Here is a 21338-nt window from a genome sequence, read left to right on the forward strand (position 1 = left end):
GTGGCCCCCCACTTGGCGGCTCTAGTGGTTGCGCCACCGCTAAACAAAAGTTTTGAAATATTTACAAAATGTGTTCATTATATAAACATTTATAAGCGAGTTATTGGCACAGTTGGTTATAGAGTGTGAGTTGAGAGATCAGTGTGAGTTGGTTGAGATGACCCTGTAGTGTTAATTGCTATTGCCTGTGCCAAGGCTATGTGGTGAACGGTTCATTTGACTGAGCCGACTCCCTGTGTGCAGGATGGCACCCGAGGTGGCAGCCGTGGAGAGGAAGGGCGGGTACAACCACCTGTGCGACATCTGGGCAGTGGGCATCACCGCCATCGAGCTGGCAGAGCTGCAGCCGCCCATGTTCGACCTTCACCCGATGAGGTTAGTGTTTGGATCAGACCAGGGTTCTTTTCTTTTTTTAAAGGAGAGTGGACTCTCCTTTCCTATTTTATTGTTTTTGACAGAGACCGTTATGAAATGAAGAGCAGACAGAGAGAAGGGGCCAGTAGGTGCCGGGATTCTTATCCATACAGGCAGGGGAATCGTATACACTCACACCCCACATATGTATTTGGACAGGGAAGCATATCTTTTTTGGGGCTCTATACTCAAGGATTTTGGATTTGAGATAAAATGTTTCATTTGAGGTGACAGTACAGAATGGCACCTTTTATTTGAGGTTATTTTCATACTTATCTGTTTTAGCGTTAAGAAATTAAAGCACTTGATGTAGCTAGTCCCCCATTTGAAGAAGTCTGTAGTATTTGGAGAAATTCACTTATAGTGTATTGAAGTAGTCAAAAGTTAGTTATTTGGTCCCATATTTCTAACATGCAATGACTCTACGAACTCGTTGTATGCATTTGCAGAACATAGAAAAAGCAGAACATCATTATTTTAAATGAATGCTTAGTAAGTTAGCACCTCTGAGTAAAAGCAAGGATTGTAAGTGTAAGGACTGATTTCCTTAAATACACAACTGCACTTTTTTATTTTTTTCCTCAGGGCCCTGTTTTTAATGACCAAAAGTAACTTCCAGCCACCCAAGTTGAAAGACAAGGTGAAGTGGTAAGTGTCTTTTAGGGTTGCTGCCTGCAACATTACCTACACTCTGGCCAGTTCTATTTCGCTACTTGAACACACCGTCCTCTCCCACCCCAACTCTTATACATTAGAACTGGATGGGAAAAAAAGATGTAATACAATATTAACGAATCAAATCAAAATGCTGCTAAAATATTAACAGTCAGACACGCCTGTCACGGCGTTAAAGGAGCCTCAGATTCGTGTCGATGTCATTGGACTCCGAGAAAGGCTGTTTTTTTTGTGGAGAGGGGCTGGAGAATTGACAGCCTAACTTGATTTACACATAATATTGGGTCAGGTTTCATCCCAAAGAGGTTTGATCGTTATTAGCATATAAATGGAATATTTATGATCGAATGGGCGGAATATATATTTTTTTAATCCAATTTCGTTCTCTCTCCCCAAGGACCAGTAATTTTCATCATTTTGTAAAGATATCGTTGACGAAAAATCCAAAGAAAAGGCCCTCTTCAGACAAGCTGCTGCAGGTAAGATGATCAGCAATGGGATTGTAGTGACGTCATTGTGTAGATCAAGGGATTTGGTTGCCGCAGTGACAACCCATAGAGCATTGTTTGTAAGTAACCCGTTCAAATGTTCAAGGTCAAGATTTAGTGAAATAGTGTGAATATTTGGAACTAGAGCCCTCTTTGCATTTGTTATATGTAGACTGGTTAAACAGGCAATATGAAGTTTAAACAGTAACACAGCAGTCACTGTTTTTGTACACAGCTGAGGGATGGTGCTGGAGAAATGTAACCACTCAAATGTATAGAAAGAGCTAACGGGTGCAAGGACTTCATGATTCATGATACTATGTATACTATATTTTGGGTTCTGATGGGGTACGACAGTTGAGCTAAGCTCATGAGGCAGTTAAAATATCCCTCAAGAATCAATGGGTAAAAATTATTTAAAAGCCTGAAAAGGGATGTTGCAATCGCAGAAAGGGCTGCAGTTTTTACATAGCAACTCTTATTTACTAGTAGCCTGAGGTTTGTGTTCTCAGAACTGTATTACTCAAATAAACATGGACAGAGGAACCCTTCTAACTCTTACAATCACAAACGTTTAAAAAAAATATATGTCTTAGAAATCTTGTTTATCAAATCATTTGAAGATCTACTGCACTTATAGTGCCTTTTGCACATTACTCTTTAGCCTTTTAATAATCTGTTGCACTAGCATGTGATAAAAACAGGATAATATCTTATGTCATGCTTGTCTGAGGCAAATGGCACCGTATTCCCTATATAATGCACTACTTGACCAGGGCCCATATTTGGGACGCAGCCGTAAATGTTTTGTGTCTGTCTAGTGTTTGTATATCAGTTCATATCAGATGCACCACTTTAGCCCTGAATCGAATTGTCCTGAGGGATGGATAAAGTTGTATCTTATCTCATCTTAGATAACATTTTCCCCATGCCAAGCCAACTCCTATTTTATTCAACTGCTGTTTGGCTCAAGAGGGAACAACCACGGCAGGAAATGTATTTATAATTTTTTTAATAATTGAGTGCTATGATTAATTTGATAATATAGGTACAAAAAAAAGGAGTTTTATTCGATTGCATTTCTCATAATGCAATCTTTCTGACACATGGATTTTCTTGACTGAATCTGGCTTTTCTGTTCCATAGTCTCCTACAGTTAGTACCAGTCCCAGATCTGTTTGTATAGTCTTACCAACTGCTATGGTCATTGCCCCACCAATAACCATAGGATTTGTCAAGGCAGCACAAACAGATCCGAGACCAGGCTTTCCTACAGTATGAACTCAGCTTCATTGTTGTCCCCTGATGTTTCCCCAGCATCCCTTTGTCTCGCAACCCCTGAGTCGAACGCTGGCCATCGAGCTCTTGGACAAGGCCAGCAACCCGGACCACTCCTCCTACGACGACCACTTAGATGACGAGCCCGAGGAGCCTGAGGAGGTACAGTGGAGCTGCAGACACTCAATCAGAACCAGTAACCTTTGCCTCTAGCGAGGGGGCTAGTCTGTTTCTGCTATCTTGCCAACTCCTTGCGTCAATCCAAACATTTGGCATGACTATTCCATAAGGAGTTGGCAAGATAGCAGAAACAGATTGGCACCTAGGCTAGGTTGCCTCGGAGGTTGCCATTTTAAAATGGTGACATCGATTCTCACAGCGGAATAGTAATAATTTAGATTAGTGTTTTCTTACCTGTATGGTTACCGGTTTTGATTGATCAAGGCCCTAAATCATTTTAATTGACTGTAGTGGACAATAATTGGTTATAGAGCATCTACTGTACTTTGTCATACAGAACATTTTGTCACTGTAGGTTTTAGGGGTCAATTTAGTCTGTGTATAATGCACAGCAAGAGCTTGACGAGAGTGCTTTTGCTATTCATAGCCACGGTATTCACACTCAGCAGTACTTTCTGTCGTTGCCAATATTATACTAGAATAAACTGACTGAACATTCTGTCCTGTTCATTGGCACACTTAAATGCATATTTGTTAGACAAATTACAGAATGTATAATATTATACAGCATCTATATATTTTTGTTTTAATTTTGAAGATGTACTAGCCTTAGCATAAGTGTTAATTAGCCTCTTATCTTCTTGCAATTAAAAAAAAAAAATCTAATGTACACGTCACTAATTCCAAAACCTTGCACTGTCCCTTTAACTGGCAGCAGTCACTTTGTCCAAGGTCCATAATACCTGTCTGTAGGTGTTGACTCTGTGCCTTAAAGGAATTCTTTAGGCCGTCTCACCCCCTGCCCTGTCCTCAACTGCTCCGGGGTAAAGTTTCCCCCGGGTACAGATCTATGATCCCTTCCCCCAATCCTAACCTTATCCATTAGTGGGGGAAATGCAAACCTGACCTGAAGATCAGCATCTAAGGGCAATTTCACTCTACTCCTCCTCATCTCCTCTCATCAGTTGGGCTGAGTGTATCTGCCTCTCTCCTTCGCCCTTAGTCGAAATACAAGAGGGTCGTTTGGCTCATACTGGGGTGTGTTTCAACCTGTTGACCCCTCCCTTTCTCTGCAACTCCTACGTATTGCCGTTGGCAGAGAGGTACCGTGTGTGTGTGTGTGGAGGCATTGTGGGCTTGTGTTTGCCTGCTCTGGTAAATTAGATTGTGTGGACACAGATATAGATGTTTTGTGCATGAGAAGTGTGTTTGGGTGTTACTTCAGAAATGGACATGTGCTGAAATGGTTTGACGTGGAGAATGGTGTGATACCATTGGGTCCTTGCTGAAGCTAAAATGTATGCTAAACCTTTTGAGTACTTAGTCCCACTTTACAGTGGGTGACCATAATACATATTTACATCAGGTAGTGTAATTACAGTGTAGATACTGTAGCTCTACATGTAAATACATGTAAATACAAAAGGTATCGGAGACACTTATTGTAAATTGGAACCAAATGCTATTTGTAGACCCGTTGGTGGAGCATGGCGCTTGCAACGCCAGGGTTGTGGGTTCAATTCCCACGGGGGACCACAAGAAAAAGTATGAAAAATGTATGCACTCACTACTGGAGAAGAGCATCTGCTAAATTAATCAAATATAAAATACAGACAAGAATGATCCTATAATATATGCTGGTGAAGGTCCTTCAACCGCCCTTCGTTTCCGACGGTTTGGCTAAATGCTTTTAGTCTCTTCTTCAAAACAACCACGCAGTGAAGGATGTCATTCAACTGTCATTTTGTGCCCTGGAACTGTCAGTTCCACTGTGAGCCCTTCACATAAAGTAAAGTGCATGTCCTCTGATGCACGAGGGAGGACACACTGCTAAATAAATAACAGTGGAAGCCATCCTGGGACTACCTTGGCTGCCGCCAAGTGTCACCCTAGTCCCTACGTAGTGCACTGCCGTCAAAATTAGTGCACTATATAGAAAAAATTTGTGCACTATATAGGAAATGGGGAGCCATTTGGGATGCACACTTATTGATTTTCCCCACAGGGCTTAGCGACCCCCCCCCCCACCCAGAAGGGCCATTTTTATTACGCATGTGTCATCAAAGTGCGACATTCAGTGGTGTTATTTTTACACCAGCCTTTTTAATCAGGGAAACATGGAAGGTTGCCAGGAATATGTGACTCACCCGAGTGTCCCAAATGGAACCCTGATCCCTATATGGTGCACTACTTTACATAAGTATTCAGTCCCTTTGATATGAGACTCGAAATTGAGCTCAGGTGCATCCTGTTTCCATTGATCATCCGTGAGGTGACCGTGTGTTGAGGCACAGATATGGGGAGGGGTACCAAAACATTTCTGCAGCATTGAAGGTCCAAAAGAACACAGTGTCCTCCATCATACCTAAATAGAAGAAGTTTGTCAAAATTGCTTAAGCTCAGTAGATTTGGTTAGGAATCATTGATGGACAGGAATATTTCAACCGTATCTCTGATTTTCAAGCAAATTTAATGCAGCATTAAACCAGTCAGGATCACTCCACTTATTGGAAAGCCATTCTGGTGTGTCTTTGGCATAACAATGTGTGTAATTGCCTCGCTGAAAAATATAACTCTCTAGGTTTTCAGAAGACAGGCTGGTTTTCCTTGAACTTTTTACCAAGGCTTTGCTCCTTTCATATTTCTTTTGATCCTGACAAATTCCCCAGTCCCTGCCGATGACCAGCATTCCCATTTCATAAAGCTGCCACACAATACTTGAAAATACACTTTACAGGGTTTTTGTGACGTTTTCATAATCGGTACTGTAGGTGGAATGTATGTCAGAATGCCTGCATCCAAAAATACTGCATTTTTGACTAATGTATTACTAGCCTGGTCCCTGAACAGTTTGGGCTGGCAATGACCATAAAAGTTGGCAATACAGCACAAACAGATCTGGGACCAGGCTAGTTAGTGTTTTACTGTTTCCCTCACTCCACTTTATCTGTTTTGACAGCCCCCTGTACCTGTGCCGCATCGGATTCGCTCCGGGAACACACGAGAAGGGAAGACACTCTCCGAGATCAACTGTGAGTGTCTTCAGTAGCATTTGTCTTAATCCCTCTGGTATAAGACTGTTATGAGAGTGACATTAGCATGCCATAGTATGTCGTAAGCAGTCATGACTAGGGCTGTTGCGGTGACCGTATTACCGCCACACCGGCAGTCAAATTCCACATGACCCTTTTAGTCACGGTAATTAGGCTTCTCCAAGCTCTGATGCTGCTGATGGTCATTAGTAGTTTACCAAACTTGCTAACTGCCTGGTACTCAGCATTCTATTGTCCTTCTAATCGCTCTGACATCAATGCTAATGTATTCGAAAATCTAATCAAACACTTCATGAGAGGCCATGAGCTAATGTTGCGCAACATTTCAATAGGCTATGCAATTGCGCGAGAAAACAGTAATGGCCTCTATTAAAAATAGGAGGGTCAGCTTGGCTAGGCCTACTGTATTTATTTCTCAACTTTCCTAATATTAAGCACATTGCTTATATTTACAACAGGACTACCTAGCTGGCATGAAAATAAACCACAGGGAAACGCATCCTCCATTCGCTATTTAAGTGCATAGGTTACATGTATTTTTTTCCCGCTGCCCCTGTTTCGAGACCGGTGCATGATAATGGTCCATTCTAAATAAAAACACATTTCACACATATATTATTTAGTATATGTAAAGACAATATTAAATCAAGAATAGCCTAGCCCATAGGCCTGTATGTCTTAGTAAGGTTTGTTTCACAACTAAAGTGGCCAAATAACATTAATGCGCTTTACAAGGGGTATAGAGCCTAACTGGCATACATAAGTAGCGCGTGAGTTTCAAGTTTTGGGGAAGATCATTTAACACCATAAAAATTTTAATGCATGATTGCATTTGCGGTCACTTTTGAGAATGTTTTTTCCCGCTAATGGAACATTTACACTTATAGCCTACTACCATGTGTGCATTGCAGCACTTATAATGGGAAGAAATAGCCTAATAGTTTATCAGCATTTTAAGTTAAACGTTCTGATCTGTTGCGTCAGCCACATTGTATAAAAAATTTTTTGGGGGATGCAAGTGGTTGTATTAATTTGGGATCTATCGCATCCCACAACTGTCCCAGACTATGTTTGGAATATTTATTTCTCGTACAGAATAGAATAGGTTGAACTTTGTACTATGGGGGATAGTAGATTGACATAGGCTAGTGCTGTCGCTGTTCGTTAGGTCTACTCATATTGTTGACTGACGGAAAGTAAATAGACGGGTCTTCCAATGTCTTCAATATGCACCTCGGAATTGGATAAGGACCACCCAAGTGCTGAAGCGCTTAGCACGTAAAAATCTCCTGTCCTCCGTTGCCAACACTCACTACCGAGTTCCAAACTGCCTCTGGAAGCAATGTCAGCACAATAACGGGAGCTTCAGGAAATGGGTTTCCATGGCCGAGCAGCCGCACACATGCCTAAGATTACCATGCTCAATGCCAAGCATCGGTTGGAGTGGTGTAAAGCTCACCGCCATTGGACTCTGGAGCAGTGGAAACACGTTCTCTGGAGTAATGAATCACAGTCCAAAGGACAAATCAAGGTTTGGAGATGCCAGGAGAACGCTACCTGCCTCAATGCATAGTGCCAACTGTAAAGTTTGGTGGAGGAGGAATAATGTTCTGGGGCTGTTTTTAATGGTTTGGGCTAAACCTCTTATTTCCAGTGAAGGGAAATCTTAGCACTACAGCATACAATAATATTCTGCACAATTCTATTCTTACAACTTTGTGGCAGCAGTTTGGGGAAGGCCCTTCCCTTTTCTTGCATGACAATGCTCCCGTGAAGCGAGGTCCATACAGAAATGGCATGTCAAAAAAGGTTGCAAGTTTATAGTGGGAGGCGGGATCAGATCAGCACAGTATTGTCCAATGAGGTTGTGGGGTGAGCCCAACATGCACATCCCCACATGTACGGATGTTGGACACAATGTTCGGGGAACCGTTTTGGCTCGTGAGCGCTTCTTTCAAAACTACTGGCTGAAATTATACCAATCCTTTATAACGCATCTTTACAACTGCCTCAAGTGAGTAGCCACAATCTACTAAGGTCACTGTGACTGGTTAGGACATCTATAATGTCATGTTTATAACAATGTAACAAAAGCTTTTCAGATTTCTTCCTAATCGGTCCTTCTCATGACCTTGTGGTTAAATATGGAACCCCCCCCCCCCCCCCCCACACTCCCTCCTTATCTCTCCAGCTCTCATTTTTGTCACTCAGAGTGGCAGAGACATCACTTCCCAAGAGACTTGAATATTCGCTCTGCATCTGCAAAAGGCATATGGGGAACTGCTTACTGTTCATTCAGGGACTCTATATGTGAGGGTCTAAATCTTTGCCATTAAGTTTTGACTCCGTGCCCACGGGGATTATGGGGGAAAGTGCCTGCACTAGTAGGAAAATGCTCATAAGCGATTTTTAGCGATATGTTGTGCTTATGTTACTGTTCGACTCATGCGTTTTTGATAATTTTTTCTTTGCCAGGCCACTGGGACTATATTTCGAAATGTGTTGTGTGTTCATTTCTTAGTACTGCAGTTTGTTTAATTCTGTGTAATTTTTTTTTAACCCTGATAGTTGATCAAGTCAAGTTTGATCCCCCGCTTAGGAAGGAGACTGAACCTCATCACGAACCAGCAGTGAGTGACTCTCCTAACACACACACACACACACACACACACACACACACACACACACACACGCTTGCCCATCAACATTTCACACTTTTTGACCAACCAAATCACGCTTTGCAACAATAACAACTGTTTAAATTCAGAACCTCACAATTTCCATGGCTTCTGCTATTACTATTGCACTACTATTATCCCTTAACTGTGCATTGTATTTCGGATGAGGCAAACTATAGAATTATATGTTATATAGACTATATTAACTGTATGGGATGGCAGAGGCCTCATACAAAGCTATATTGGAAACCCAGAATGTGTGCTCCAAAGGTAGGCAGTGCACTATATATGGAATAGGGAGTCATTTGGGACACACCCACAGTCAACAGATAGGAGTTGTAGTTTGTGTGTTGACTTCAAAAATACCGAAGGGGTGAGACACTCTCGCGTTGTTGAATACATTTTGGAACCCTTCCAACAATGAAATATCTAACCTAGTCTAAACAGTGTTTGAATGTGTGTGTGAATCAACACAGTTATATAGTCTGTACACAGTGCCTTCCCATCCTCCAGTCTTGAAGTATTCTCATCTTTTATGCTTTTTTTCTTATAACCCCCCTTCACACACACACACGCACACACACACACACACACTTGGGCGACTTAGCAAAATATTATATTTTTCTTTATTATTCTAAATATATTTGTATATTTTTGCAAGGAGTGTTTTTTTTTTATTATAATTTTTTTTTATCCCCCCCAAAAATCGTAGGCTTGTAATACCACGCTCTTTCTCTCTCTCTCAACTTCTGTCTTTGGTGTGCTTCTGTTGGAGGGGAAGGTCGGCCACTTATTTTAGAAGCGCAAGTCCATGAAAGATAATTTTCTGAAGGCCCCACTTGCATGGTATCCTTTTGGTCCCCTGGCCAGCCTTTTGAGTCTCTCACCCCTTAAGTGTGTTTTATTTGTGTATACATTTCTAAACCCAACCATCATCCCACCTCTTCGGAGAACAACTTAAACACTACAACATTTTTTTTATACTGTGTGTGTGATTTTTATATTTTTGTAAATACCAGATGACTGTGAATAATCTATATTTTCTTGGTCTGTCTACTAAACAGCCCGACTCTGACGATTTTTTGGACTGTGTGGAAGAACAATACTACACTGCAAGATCTAACATGGTACTTTTGTTCTTATTTTTGCCCACATTTGACCTCCGTTTTGTGTTGTCTCATCCTCATCGCAGTTCATATGTTGTCAGTTCACGTTTGGACGCTTTTCACTCTGAAGCCCGCTGTCTTGCTCCTTTCGTTGGCATCCCATAACACTTTCACTTGTTGTTGCATGTGAAGACATAACCCATGCGACATGTACTCTCTTTTGTAACACATAGTTTGCAGCCTATAGTTCCTTTTGGTTATTAAAGCATCATGCATCACTGCACATTTATTGATGCCCTGTATACCTTACAGTATGATCAGTTTGTATTCCTACCTGGTTTTGACGTGGATGATGAAATACCACAGTAATATCAGCATGAAAAATCACCAAACAGGTTAAAAGGATGAAATATATCGCATCTAACTCGTCCCCTGGCCTATTTTGTAGTAAGTAGAATTTTTTTTTAGCATACGCTTTTTGTTTACAGGGGCACAAAAGGGCTTTATTTTTAGGCCTTGTCACAATGCGACACGTCTCTTTTTCAAAGAGAGAAAGAGGTTTATAGAGAGGGGAATGGTTATCAAAGTGCAACGCCCTCTCAATGATGGCAGACTCAGACGAGGGAGGACAGGGAGCTGGAGAGATGAGAGAGGAAGAGGGGTTGGGATGGAGATATAGGGCTGGAGATGTTGAGAAAGAGAGAGGTTTAGAGAAGGAGCGAGGTGTGAGGTTTTATTTTACCTTTATTTAACTAGGCAAGTCAGTTAAGAACTAATTCTTATTTTCAATGACGACCTAGGAACAGTGGGTTAACTGCCTGTTCAGGGGCAGAACGACAGAACGACAGATTTGTACCTTGTCAGCTCGGGGATATGTAATCTTTCGGTTACAGGTCCAACGCTCTAACCACTAGGCTACCCTGCCGCCCCAGGTTTAGAGAGAGAGTGAGGTTTAGAGAGAGAGTGAGGTTTAGAGAGAGAGTGAGGTTTAGAGAGAGAGTGAGGTTTAGAGAGAGAGAGTGAGGTTTAGAGAGAGAGAGTGAGGTTTAGAGAGAGAGAGTGAGGTTTAGAGAGAGAGAGTGAGGTTTAGAGAGCGAGAGAGAGAGGTTTAGAGAGCGAGAGAGAGAGGTTTAGAGAGATTTAGAGAGAGGTTTAGAGAGAGGTTTAGAGAGATTTAGAGAGCGAGAGAGGTTTAGAGAGCGAGAGAGGTTTAGAGAGCGAGAGAGGTTTAGAGAGCGAGAGAGGTTTAGAGAGCAAGAGAGGTTTAGAGAGCGAGAGAGGTTTAGAGAGCGAGAGAGGTTTAGAGAGCGAGAGAGGTTTAGAGAGCGAGAGAGGTTTAGAGAGCGAGAGAGAGAGTGAGGTTTAGAGAGAGAGCGAGTGAGATTTAGAGAGAGAGAGCGAGGTTTAGAGAGAGCGCGCAAGGTTCAGAGAGAGCGAGGGATGTTGAGGTTAAGAGACCGCTTGAGAGGTTGAGAGATGTTGAGAGAAGAAGGGATAGAGAGAGCGGTTGAGAGAAGGAGGTTGATAGAGAAACAACCTCTGCACGAATGTGTTGTGAAATGGTAGGGTTTATTGTCAAGCGTTTCCCATTAGGCCATACAGCAGCAATGTGCCCTAGAAATATAATATTGTAATATGGAATTTAGCCAATGCTTTTATCTAATCTAAAGATACAATTATGCACACATCTTACGCATATATTTAGTTGTACATATATATTGCCATTATTCACTATGTCATCATGTACACTAAAGATGGTAGCTGAACAGTTTCTTAACTGCACCCTCTGAGATTCTGTGTACATTGGGTTCAAGGCTGACACCTGGTTTGTCCCAAACGACCCCCTATTCCCTATAGGTCACTACTTTTACTACTCAATATAGGGGATAGGGGGCCATTTGGGACGCAGAACCCGGCATCTCTGTGACTAAGAGACTGTTATTATAGGGGAAGGAATGGAAGAAAAGTGACAGGGACGGTTATCAAAGCGCATCGCCCTCACAATGATGGCAGACTCAGACGAGGGGGAGGACGGAGAGATGAGAGGCGAGGGATGGAGGAGGGCAGAGAGGTGACAGAGTCACTGAGCTGCAAAGCCTGAGATCTTCTGTCAACTCTCCTTCCTTCCCTCCCTCTCTCTTTCTCTCTATAGCTTCCTTCCCTCTCTCTCTCTCCTTTCTCTCTCCCCCTGCTTCCCTCTCTCCCCCTCCCTCTCTGAAAAATCCCTCCCTCAGCAGAACGCAGAGCGGTGAATAACGACATTTCGTCTGATAATCTAGGGGTGAAAAAAATCGATGCGGTTTTGCATGACTGAGAGTTCCGCTCCAAAGGCAGAAGGTGGTAAATCTGATTAAGACAGATGTGTCATCCACACAGTTTATCCAGTCTTTACTGTGGAGATAGAGTTTAAGCTCAGAGAAAATAGTTTAAAAAGGCCTTTGCCATTAATTTACCCCTCCTACTCTATAGAATTTTAAGATTTGTTTGGTTTATATACAGTATCTGCCATTAAATGAAGTGTCAACCAACATGTATTTTGTTGACGTTCAAACAAACCGCTCATCCACCAATCAGCATCTTCTTTGCTTGTGTGTATCCATTACGTGCTTAACCAAATCAATTGTTATTATTAAGAGGTATGATGTATTTGCATGCGTGAATGAATGACTGCCATAGAGCATGCCAATGAATAGAAGTTCACCAACTGAATAAATCGAAAAGCAATCACCTTGCATTTCGACTAGAATTACAGTACACATAGCACCTCCGCACAACAAAAGCTCAATGTCACCTATCACTCAAAAGAGATGGAGCTTTAACGTGTCATGATTTCATTTCGGTCCAACCGTATTCATTTATTTCTCATTTCTAATACACATCATCATGCAGTTATAATGACTTTCTGACTCGTGAGGAATGGAGCATGCAAAGTGAAATGAAATAAGGCTTCTGTCTTGTGTAACGGTCTTCATTTCTCCTAGGACTTGCAGATGGATTACGAAGAGGGATCTCCCAGAAGTTCCTTCTTGGGAGGGCATAAGTAAGTGAGACTGCATGCATGGAGGTTTCGAAAAGTGCAGTGAAATGCTAATGCAAAACTCTAAACCCAACAATGTAAGCATTTTTGCTACACCCGCAATAACATCTGCCTAACGTGTATACGACCAAAAAAATGTTATTTTTGATTTGATTTGCAGTCATCAATTTCAATGTGGTGGTAAAGGTCGAACAAAAACACTAAATAAAAATAAGAACGTAAGTAAGCTACTGTATATACAGGGTCAGTTCCAATACCATATTTACAATTTGTAGGGATACATGAGTGATAGAGGTAGATACAGTGCCGTGAAAAATGATTTGCCTCCTTTCTGATTTTCTCTATTTTTACATATTTAATACTGAATATTATCAGATCTTCAACCAAAACCTAATATTAGATAAAGGGAACCTAAGTGAACAAATAACACAACAATTACATACTTATTTCATTTATTTCATAAACAAAGTTATGCAACACCCAATGTTCCTGTGTGAAAAAGTAATTGCCCCCTTACACTCAATAACTGGTTGTTCCACCTTTAGCTGCAATGACTCCGACCTAACGCTTCCTGTAGTTGTTGATCAGTCTCTCTCGTCGCTGTGGAGGAGTTATGGCCCACTCTTGTATGCAGAACTGCTGTAACTCAGCAACACTTGTGGGTTTTCAAGCATGAACGGCTCATTTCAAGTCCTGCCACATCATTTCATTTGGGATTAGGTCTGGACTTTGACTAGGCCATTCTTAAACTTCAAATGTGTTGCTTTTTAGACATTTTCATGTAGATTTGATTGGGGGTTTGGGATCATTGTCTTTATTTAACTAGGCAATTCAGTTAAGAACAAATTATTATTTATAATGACGGCCTACCTCTTCAGGTGGACAAAATGACGCCGGAGGAGATGGCTGCCGTTTTACGGTCTCCTAACCAATTGTGCTATTATGTTATTTTTTTCGCAATATTTGTCAATTATTTTGTACGTAATGTTTCTGCACCCGTATCTTATGGAAGAAAAGAGCTTCTGGATATCAGGACAGCGATCACTCACCTCACTCACCTGCCCAGTGACACGAGCCTACCAGACGAGCTAAATCGCTTCTATGCTCGCTTCGAGGCAAGCAACACTGAGGCATGCATGAGAGCATCAGCTGTTCCGGACAACTGTGTGATCACACTCCGTAGCCGACATGAGTAAGACCTTTAAACAGGTCAACATACACAAGGCTGCGGGGCCAGACGGATTACCAGGACCTGTGCTCCGTGCATGTGCTGACCAAGTAGGTGTGGCAGGTGTCTTCACTGACATTTTCAACATGTCCCTGATTGAGTCTGTAATACCAACATGCTTCAAGCAGACCACCATAGTCCCTGTGCCCAAGAATACAAAGGCAACCTGCCTAAATGACTACAGACCCGTAGCACTCACGTCCGTAGCCATGAAGTGCTTTGAAAGGCTGGTAATGGCTCACATCAACACCATTATCCCAGAAACCCTAGACCCACTCCAATTTGCATACTGCCCAAACAAATCCACAGATGATGCAATCTGTATTGCACTCCACACTGCTCTTTCCCACCTGACAAAAGGAACACCTATGTGAGAATGCTGTTCATTGACTACAGCTCAGCGTTCAACACCATAGTACCCTCAAAGCTCATCACCAAGCTCAGGAACCTGGGACTAAACACCTCCCTGCAGAGGGATCCTGGACTTCCTGACAGGCTGCCCCCAGGTGGTGAGGGTAGGTAGCAACACATCTGCCACGCTGATCCTCAACACTGGAGCTCCCTAGGGGTGCGTGCTCAGTCCCCTCCTGTACTCCCTGTTCACCCACGACTGCATGGCCAGGCACGACTCCAACACCATCATTAAGTTTGCTGACGACACAACAGTGGTAGGCCTGATCACTGACAACGACGAGACAGCCTATAGGGAGGAGGTCAGAGACCTGGCTTCACAACAGTATCTCGGACCTGCCTGGTGTGTTCCTTGTTCTTCATGATGCTCTCTGCGCTTTTAACGGACCTCTGAGACTATCACAGTGCAGGTGCATTTATACGGAGACTTGATTACACACAGGTGGATTGTATTTATCATCATTAGTCATTTAGGTCAACATTCAGAGATCCTCACTGAACTTCTGGAGAGAGTTTGCTGCACTGAAAGTAAAGGGGCTGAATAATTTTGCACGCCCAATTTTTCAGTTTTTGATTTGTTAAAAAAGTTTGAAATATCCAATAAATGTCGTTCCACTTCATGATTGTGTCCCACTTGTTGTTGATTCTTCACAAAAAAATACAGTTTTATATCTTTATGTTTGAAGCCTGAAATGTGGCAAAAGTTCGCAAAGTTCAAGGGGGCCGAATACTTTCGCAAGGCACTGTATATGCATAGTCACTTTAACGATACCTACATGTACATACTACCTCAAGAAGCCTGACTAACAGGTGTCTGTATATAGCCTTGCTACTCTTTTTTCAAATGTCTGTTGTTTTATTTCTTTACTTACATACACACATACCTTTTTTTTTTTCACGCCATTGGTTAGAGCCTGTAAGTAAGCATTTCACTGTTGTATTCGGCGCACGTGACAAATAAACTTTGATTTGATTACCCCGGCCAAACCCTAACCCGGATGACGCTGTCAATTGTGCGCCTCCCTATTGGACTCCCAGTCACGGCCGGTTGTGATACAGCCTGGACTCGAACCAGGTCTGTAGTGACGCCTCTAGCACTGAGATACAGTGCCTTAGACCGCTGCACCACTCGGGAGCTCGGGAGTATAAGTGTAAGATGACTAGGCAAGTTGCATTCAGACCTGGATTCGATTTTTCAAATACTTTCACTGTTTTCTGTAGCCTATCTGGAGTGCACTTTTGCCACTAGGCAAGGCCGATCAAGCCCAGATAAATTATTTGAACCCAACTCGGGTTGTATTGCACTGAATCTTAATGGGAATCTTGAGCTTGTGTAGTTTTTTTCCCAAACTTTTCCACTCTCCTTAAGTATTTTATTTATTTGTAGAGACCGCCATTAATGAAGGGGAGGGGGATAAGAGAGGAAGATGGAGATTTGAGAAGGCCGGTGGGGCGTCGAGACAGATGGAGTGTCACACGAGTGAGACAGAGGCGAGAGGTGCCACTCCCAGTTACACTAACAGATGGGCCTAGTCACAACCTGTGAAGTTTGAGCTTTCCACACAAAGCTATGCGGCACCCTTATACATTATTAGTAATAATATGACAATCTGGTCATTTAGCGTAGCCACAACCTGTGATCCTAAGACTTTCCACACAGAGCAACATAACAGTACTAGTAATAATATGATAATTTGATTATTTAGCTTAGCCACAACCCGTTTAGGTAGCGCTTTCCACGCTAACAATGTAACAACCTGTCTTTATACAGGACTAGTAATAATATAATATGGTAATTTAGTTTAGCCACAACCAGTGTCGCTAACGCTTTCCACACATAGCAACGTAGCATCCTTTCTACAGTACTAGTAATAATACAGTATATTTGTAGGTAATTAAGCTTAGCCATAACATGTGAAGCTAGCGCTTTCCACACACAGCCTAGCAATGTGGCGTCCACTGTTCTTATACAGTGCTAGTAATAATCATTAAATGGTCATTTAGCTTAGCCACAACTTGTGTAGCTAGCGCTCTCCACACAAAGCAACATGCTAGCATCCTCTCTTAAACAGTAGCCTACTATGCAGACCCTGGCAACATCTCTGATCCAGTGCCACTATGACTATGCTTGTATCTCATGGTCCAGTGGCATAAAACAAATCTGAAGGACAAACTTGAAATGGCCCCAAACCAACTGATGATCATTATACTCAAGCTCAGCCCTGGGATGCATATTTGTCCTAATAATTTCAGGGAACTGAAGTGGCTTCCAGTTGACCTCCGGGTGGTGCAGATCAACATTTTTTTTTTTAAGTTCTACATGACCTTGCCCCCAGTTACTTGTCTGGTTTAAATTCATTAGACTCTCATAGCCATCACACCAGAGGCAGTGTTGCCAATATCAGACCGCTGCACTATAGGAGCATGGCTGGAAAAAGCTATTTCCTTAACACTGGTGCAGAGGAATGGAATGGTGTACCAAACCATATAAAATCCATCCATACGCAAAGGAGTTTTAAGATAAACAAAACAGGCTCAGCAGGTTTAACGCCGCTTTAAACCTTCACCCAAATGACAAAATAACAAATTGGTTTATGACAGCAATCCATGCTTTGGTTTAGTTTCCCTGGGACTGTTCCTGTTTGTGCCACAAATCCCATTCAAGTCATGGGACCGATAATAGCATTTTTCGTGCATCATATTCAAAACGTCTATAAGTGACTTTGTTAAGCTTCACAATCAATTTGAGATACTTTCGTATGATTTTAACGTGATGTACGAAAAATGCAAATATCGGTCCTGTGACTTGAATAGGATTTGTCCCACAAATTGAAAAACGTTAGCATGTGGAAACAATGACAGGGAAACTAAACCATATCATGGATTGCTGTCATAACTTGTCCATAGACTGCTTACAGGGTAAGGAAACCAATGTGTCCTTTTGTTATTTGGGTTAACTAACCCTTTTAAGAAATGGTTTATGGGCAAAATGCTTTAAAGCGACACAGGCTAAAAGAAAGTATAATTGGATCAATGAAGGTTACTTGGTCATCTATTTTATTCCTTTTACTCTTTCCTCCCCATTGATGAGATGTCTTTTAGATGTACACTACCTTTCAAAAGTTTGGGGTCACTTAGAAATGTCCTTGTTTTTGAAAGAAAAGCATTTTTTTTATCGATTAAAATAACATCAAATTGATCAGAATACAATGTAGACATTGTTAATGTTGTAAATGACTATTGTAGCTGGAAACGGCTGATTTTCTTTATGGGATATATACAGTTGAAGTCGGAAGTTTACATACACTTAGGTTGGAGTCATTAAAACTCATTTTTCAACCACTCCACAAATTTCTTGTTAACAAACTAAAGTTTTGTGAAGTCAGTTAGGACATCTACTTTGTACATGACACAAGTCATTTTTCCAACAATTGTTTTACAGACATATTATTTAACTTAAAATTCACTGTATCACAATTCCATTGGGTTCAGAAGTTTTACATACACTAAGTTGACTGTGCCTTTAAACAGCTTGGAAAATTCCAGAAAATTATGTCATGGCTTTAGAAGCTTCTGATAGGCTAATTGACATAATTTGAGTCAATTGGAGGTGTACCTGTGGATTTATTTCAAGGCCTACCTTCAAACTTAGTTCATCTTTGCTTGACATCATGGGAAAATCAAAAGAAATCAGCTAAGACCTCAGAAAAAGAATTGTAGACCTCCACAAGTCTGGTTCATTCTTGGGAGCAATTTCCAAGGGCCTGAAGGTACCATGTTCATCTGTACAAACAATAGTACACAAGTATAAACACCATGGGACCACACAGCCGTCATACCGCTCAGGAAGGAGACACGTTCTGTCTCCTAGAGATGAACATACTTTGGTGCGAAAAGTGAAAATCAATCCCAGAACAACCGCAAAGGACCTTGTGAAGATGCTGGAGGAAACAGGTACAAAAGTATCTATATCCACAGTAAAATGAGTCCTGTATCGACATAACCTGAAAGGCTGCTGGGCAAGGAAGAAGCCACTGCTCCAAAACCGCCATTAAAAAAAAGCCAGACTACAGTTTGCAACTGCACACGGGACAAAGATTGTACTTTTTGGAAAAATGTATTCTGGTCTGATGAAACAAAATAGAACTGTTTGGCCATAATGACCATCGCTATGTTTGGAGGAAAAAGGGGGATGCTCACAAGTCGAAGAACACCATCCCAACCGTGAATCACGGGGGTGGCAGCATCATGTTGTGGGGGTGCTTTGCTGCAGGAGGCATTGGTGCACTTCACAAAATAGATAGCAACATGAGGAAAGGAAAATTATGTGGATATATTGAAGCAACATCTTAAGACATCAGTCAGGAAGTTAAAGCTTGGTCACAAATAGGTCTTCCAAATGGACAATGACCCCAAGCATACTTTCAAAGTTGTGGCAAAATGGCTTAAGGACAACAAAGTCAAGGTATTGGAGTGGCCATCACAAAGCCCTGACCTCAATCCAAAATAACATTTGGGGGCAGAAATGAAAAGGCGTGTGCGTGCGAGGCCTACAAACCTGACTCAGTTACAGCAGCTCTGTCAGGAGGAATGGGCCAACATTCACCCAACTTATTGTGGGAAGCTTGTGGAAGGCTACCCGAAACATTTGACCCAAGTTAAACAATTTCAAGGCAATGCTACCAAATACTAATTGAGTGTATGTAAACTTCTGACCCACTGGGAATGTGATGAAAAAAATAAAATCTGAAATAAATAATTCTTTCTACTATTATTCTGACATTTCACATTCTTAAAATAAAGTGGTGATCCTAACTGACCTAAGACAGGGAATTTTTACTAGGATTAAATGTCAGGAATTGTGAAAAACTAAGTTAAGGTGTATGTAAACTTCCGACTTCAATTGTACATAGGCATACAGAGGCCCATTATCAGCAACCATCACTCCTGTGTTCCAATGGTACGTTGTGTTAGCTAATCCAAGTTTATCACTTTAAAAGGCTAATTGATAATTAGAAAACCCTTTTGCAATTATGTTAGCACAGCTGAAAACTGTTGTCCTGATTAAAGAAGCAATAAAACTGGCTTCCTTTTGACTAGTTGAGTATCTGAGCATCAGCATTTGTGGGTTTGATTACACTCACAAAATGGCCAGAAACAAATAATTTTCTTCTGAAATTCGTCAGTCTATTCTTGTTCTGAGAAATGAAGGCTATTCCATGCGAGAATTTGCCAAGAAACTGAAGATCTCGTACAACACTGTGTCCTACTCCCTTCACAGAACAGCGCAATAACTCTAACCAGAATAGAAAGAGGAGTGCGAGGCCCCGGTGCACAACTGAGCAAGAGGACAAGTGCATTGGAGTGTTTAGTTTGAGAAACAGACGCCTCACAAGTCCTCAACTAGCAGCTTCATTTAATAGTACCTGCAAAACACAAGTCTCAACGTCAACAGTGAAAAGGCGACTCCTGGAAATCATTAAATTATAGTAATTATGGTAATTTAGTGTAGCTGCAACCTGTGTAACTAGGACTTTCCACAAAAAGCAATGTAGCGTTCTCTCTTATACAATACTACTAATATGATATAATTTCGATGTATACATTTTTAGCAGACCCTTCCAAAGCAACGTACAGTTAACCTATACCCACTGTGGCCCGTGCAGGAATCAAACCCACAACTATTGTATTGCAAGCATCATGACAAAACTAACTGAGCCATCGGAACCACCAATAGAAGATTGAGTAGCCTACTGCTGAGCATAGTGTGTTTGAGAGGTTGTTGTGCACTAGCAGGGAACCCTGTCAGCTTTGATGATTTTTTTTTAATGAATGTTCAGCCAACATTCTTTCTACCTATTGAGAGGTTTCGACGAGTGCTAATTCATAAAACATAAGTAGCCTTTTTTTTTTTTTTTTTGCTCTTCCACAATCACTTGGCAATTTGTTTGTTGGAACTGCCCCCAGCGCATGACCCCGGGTAGCACTAAAATAATTTAAATCCAAGACATAGAGAAACAGGTGACAAAGTTATTTTACAAAAAGGAATATGGCTCCAGTGATATTTTTAGACAAGATATCAGAGGTTGGTTGGGTACTTTCACAGCATCTTCCGAAAAAAGGACGGGAAATCGGCCTTTGAACGATCCACATCAATCTAGCGCCGTCTTTACACTTCAAGTCAATAAAAGCCTTTTTGTAAAACAAAAATCGTCTCCCTTATCCTCAACCATTCCCTGCAAGTACCCCTTGTGTGCAAATGTAAACATGACAGTATCTATCTCCCTTTATCTCTTATCTCCTGTCTTTATCTCGCAACAGGAGTCTTCTGAAATCGGTGGAGGAGGAGCTAATCCAGAGGTAGGCCCAGCTGTGCTTTCTTTCCTGTCCCCTTTTTTCTAGTTTTTACTCCTCTTTCTCTCTCACACACTCTTTATGTCTGTCTATCTATCTCTTCCTGTCTTTTCACTGAAACTCTATTTCTCTCTTTCTATTTTATTCCTATCCTCTCTTCTCATTTCTGTCTCTATATTGGACAGGGCTCACTTGGAAAAAATAAATGTGGCTTCCCTGTTTAAATAAAGAATTTATAAAATAAAAGTTATTATCTCTGTCATCTCTTTCTCAAACTATTCTATTCTCATCCCTTTTCCCTCATATCTTTTTCTCATCTTCAGCCTCTCTCTCCCTCGCTTTCTCACTCTGCTTCCCTCTCTCTCTCTCTTTCTCCTTCCCTCACTGTTTCTTTCTCTTGCTCTCCCCACCCCTCTCTCTTGAGCCTCTTGCTCTT

The 21338-nt window shown here is 41.6% G+C and overlaps 1 protein-coding gene across 2 annotated transcripts in view; it reads left to right on the plus strand.

The window, feature by feature from the left end:
- Positions 1-21338, plus strand: part of map4k3a (mitogen-activated protein kinase kinase kinase kinase 3a) — a 79913-nt gene that overhangs the window by 45830 nt on the left and 12745 nt on the right. The window contains exons 9-17 of one of the 2 annotated variants that reach the window (XM_036949774.2): positions 244-375; positions 1000-1062; positions 1487-1568; positions 2895-3017; positions 5995-6067; positions 8657-8718; positions 9831-9893; positions 12854-12912; positions 20870-20908. In XM_036949774.2, the coding sequence (XP_036805669.2) occupies positions 244-375; positions 1000-1062; positions 1487-1568; positions 2895-3017; positions 5995-6067; positions 8657-8718; positions 9831-9893; positions 12854-12912; positions 20870-20908 (696 nt within the window). The remainder of the gene's footprint in view (positions 1-243; positions 376-999; positions 1063-1486; positions 1569-2894; positions 3018-5994; positions 6068-8656; positions 8719-9830; positions 9894-12853; positions 12913-20869; positions 20909-21338) is intronic. The other variant, XM_036949775.2, reaches the window with a different exon arrangement.

This window comes from Oncorhynchus mykiss, chromosome 17 (assembly GCF_057628025.1).
Source record: "Oncorhynchus mykiss isolate SJ-2025 chromosome 17, ASM5762802v1, whole genome shotgun sequence".
Taxonomy (NCBI): Eukaryota; Metazoa; Chordata; class Actinopteri; order Salmoniformes; family Salmonidae; genus Oncorhynchus; species Oncorhynchus mykiss.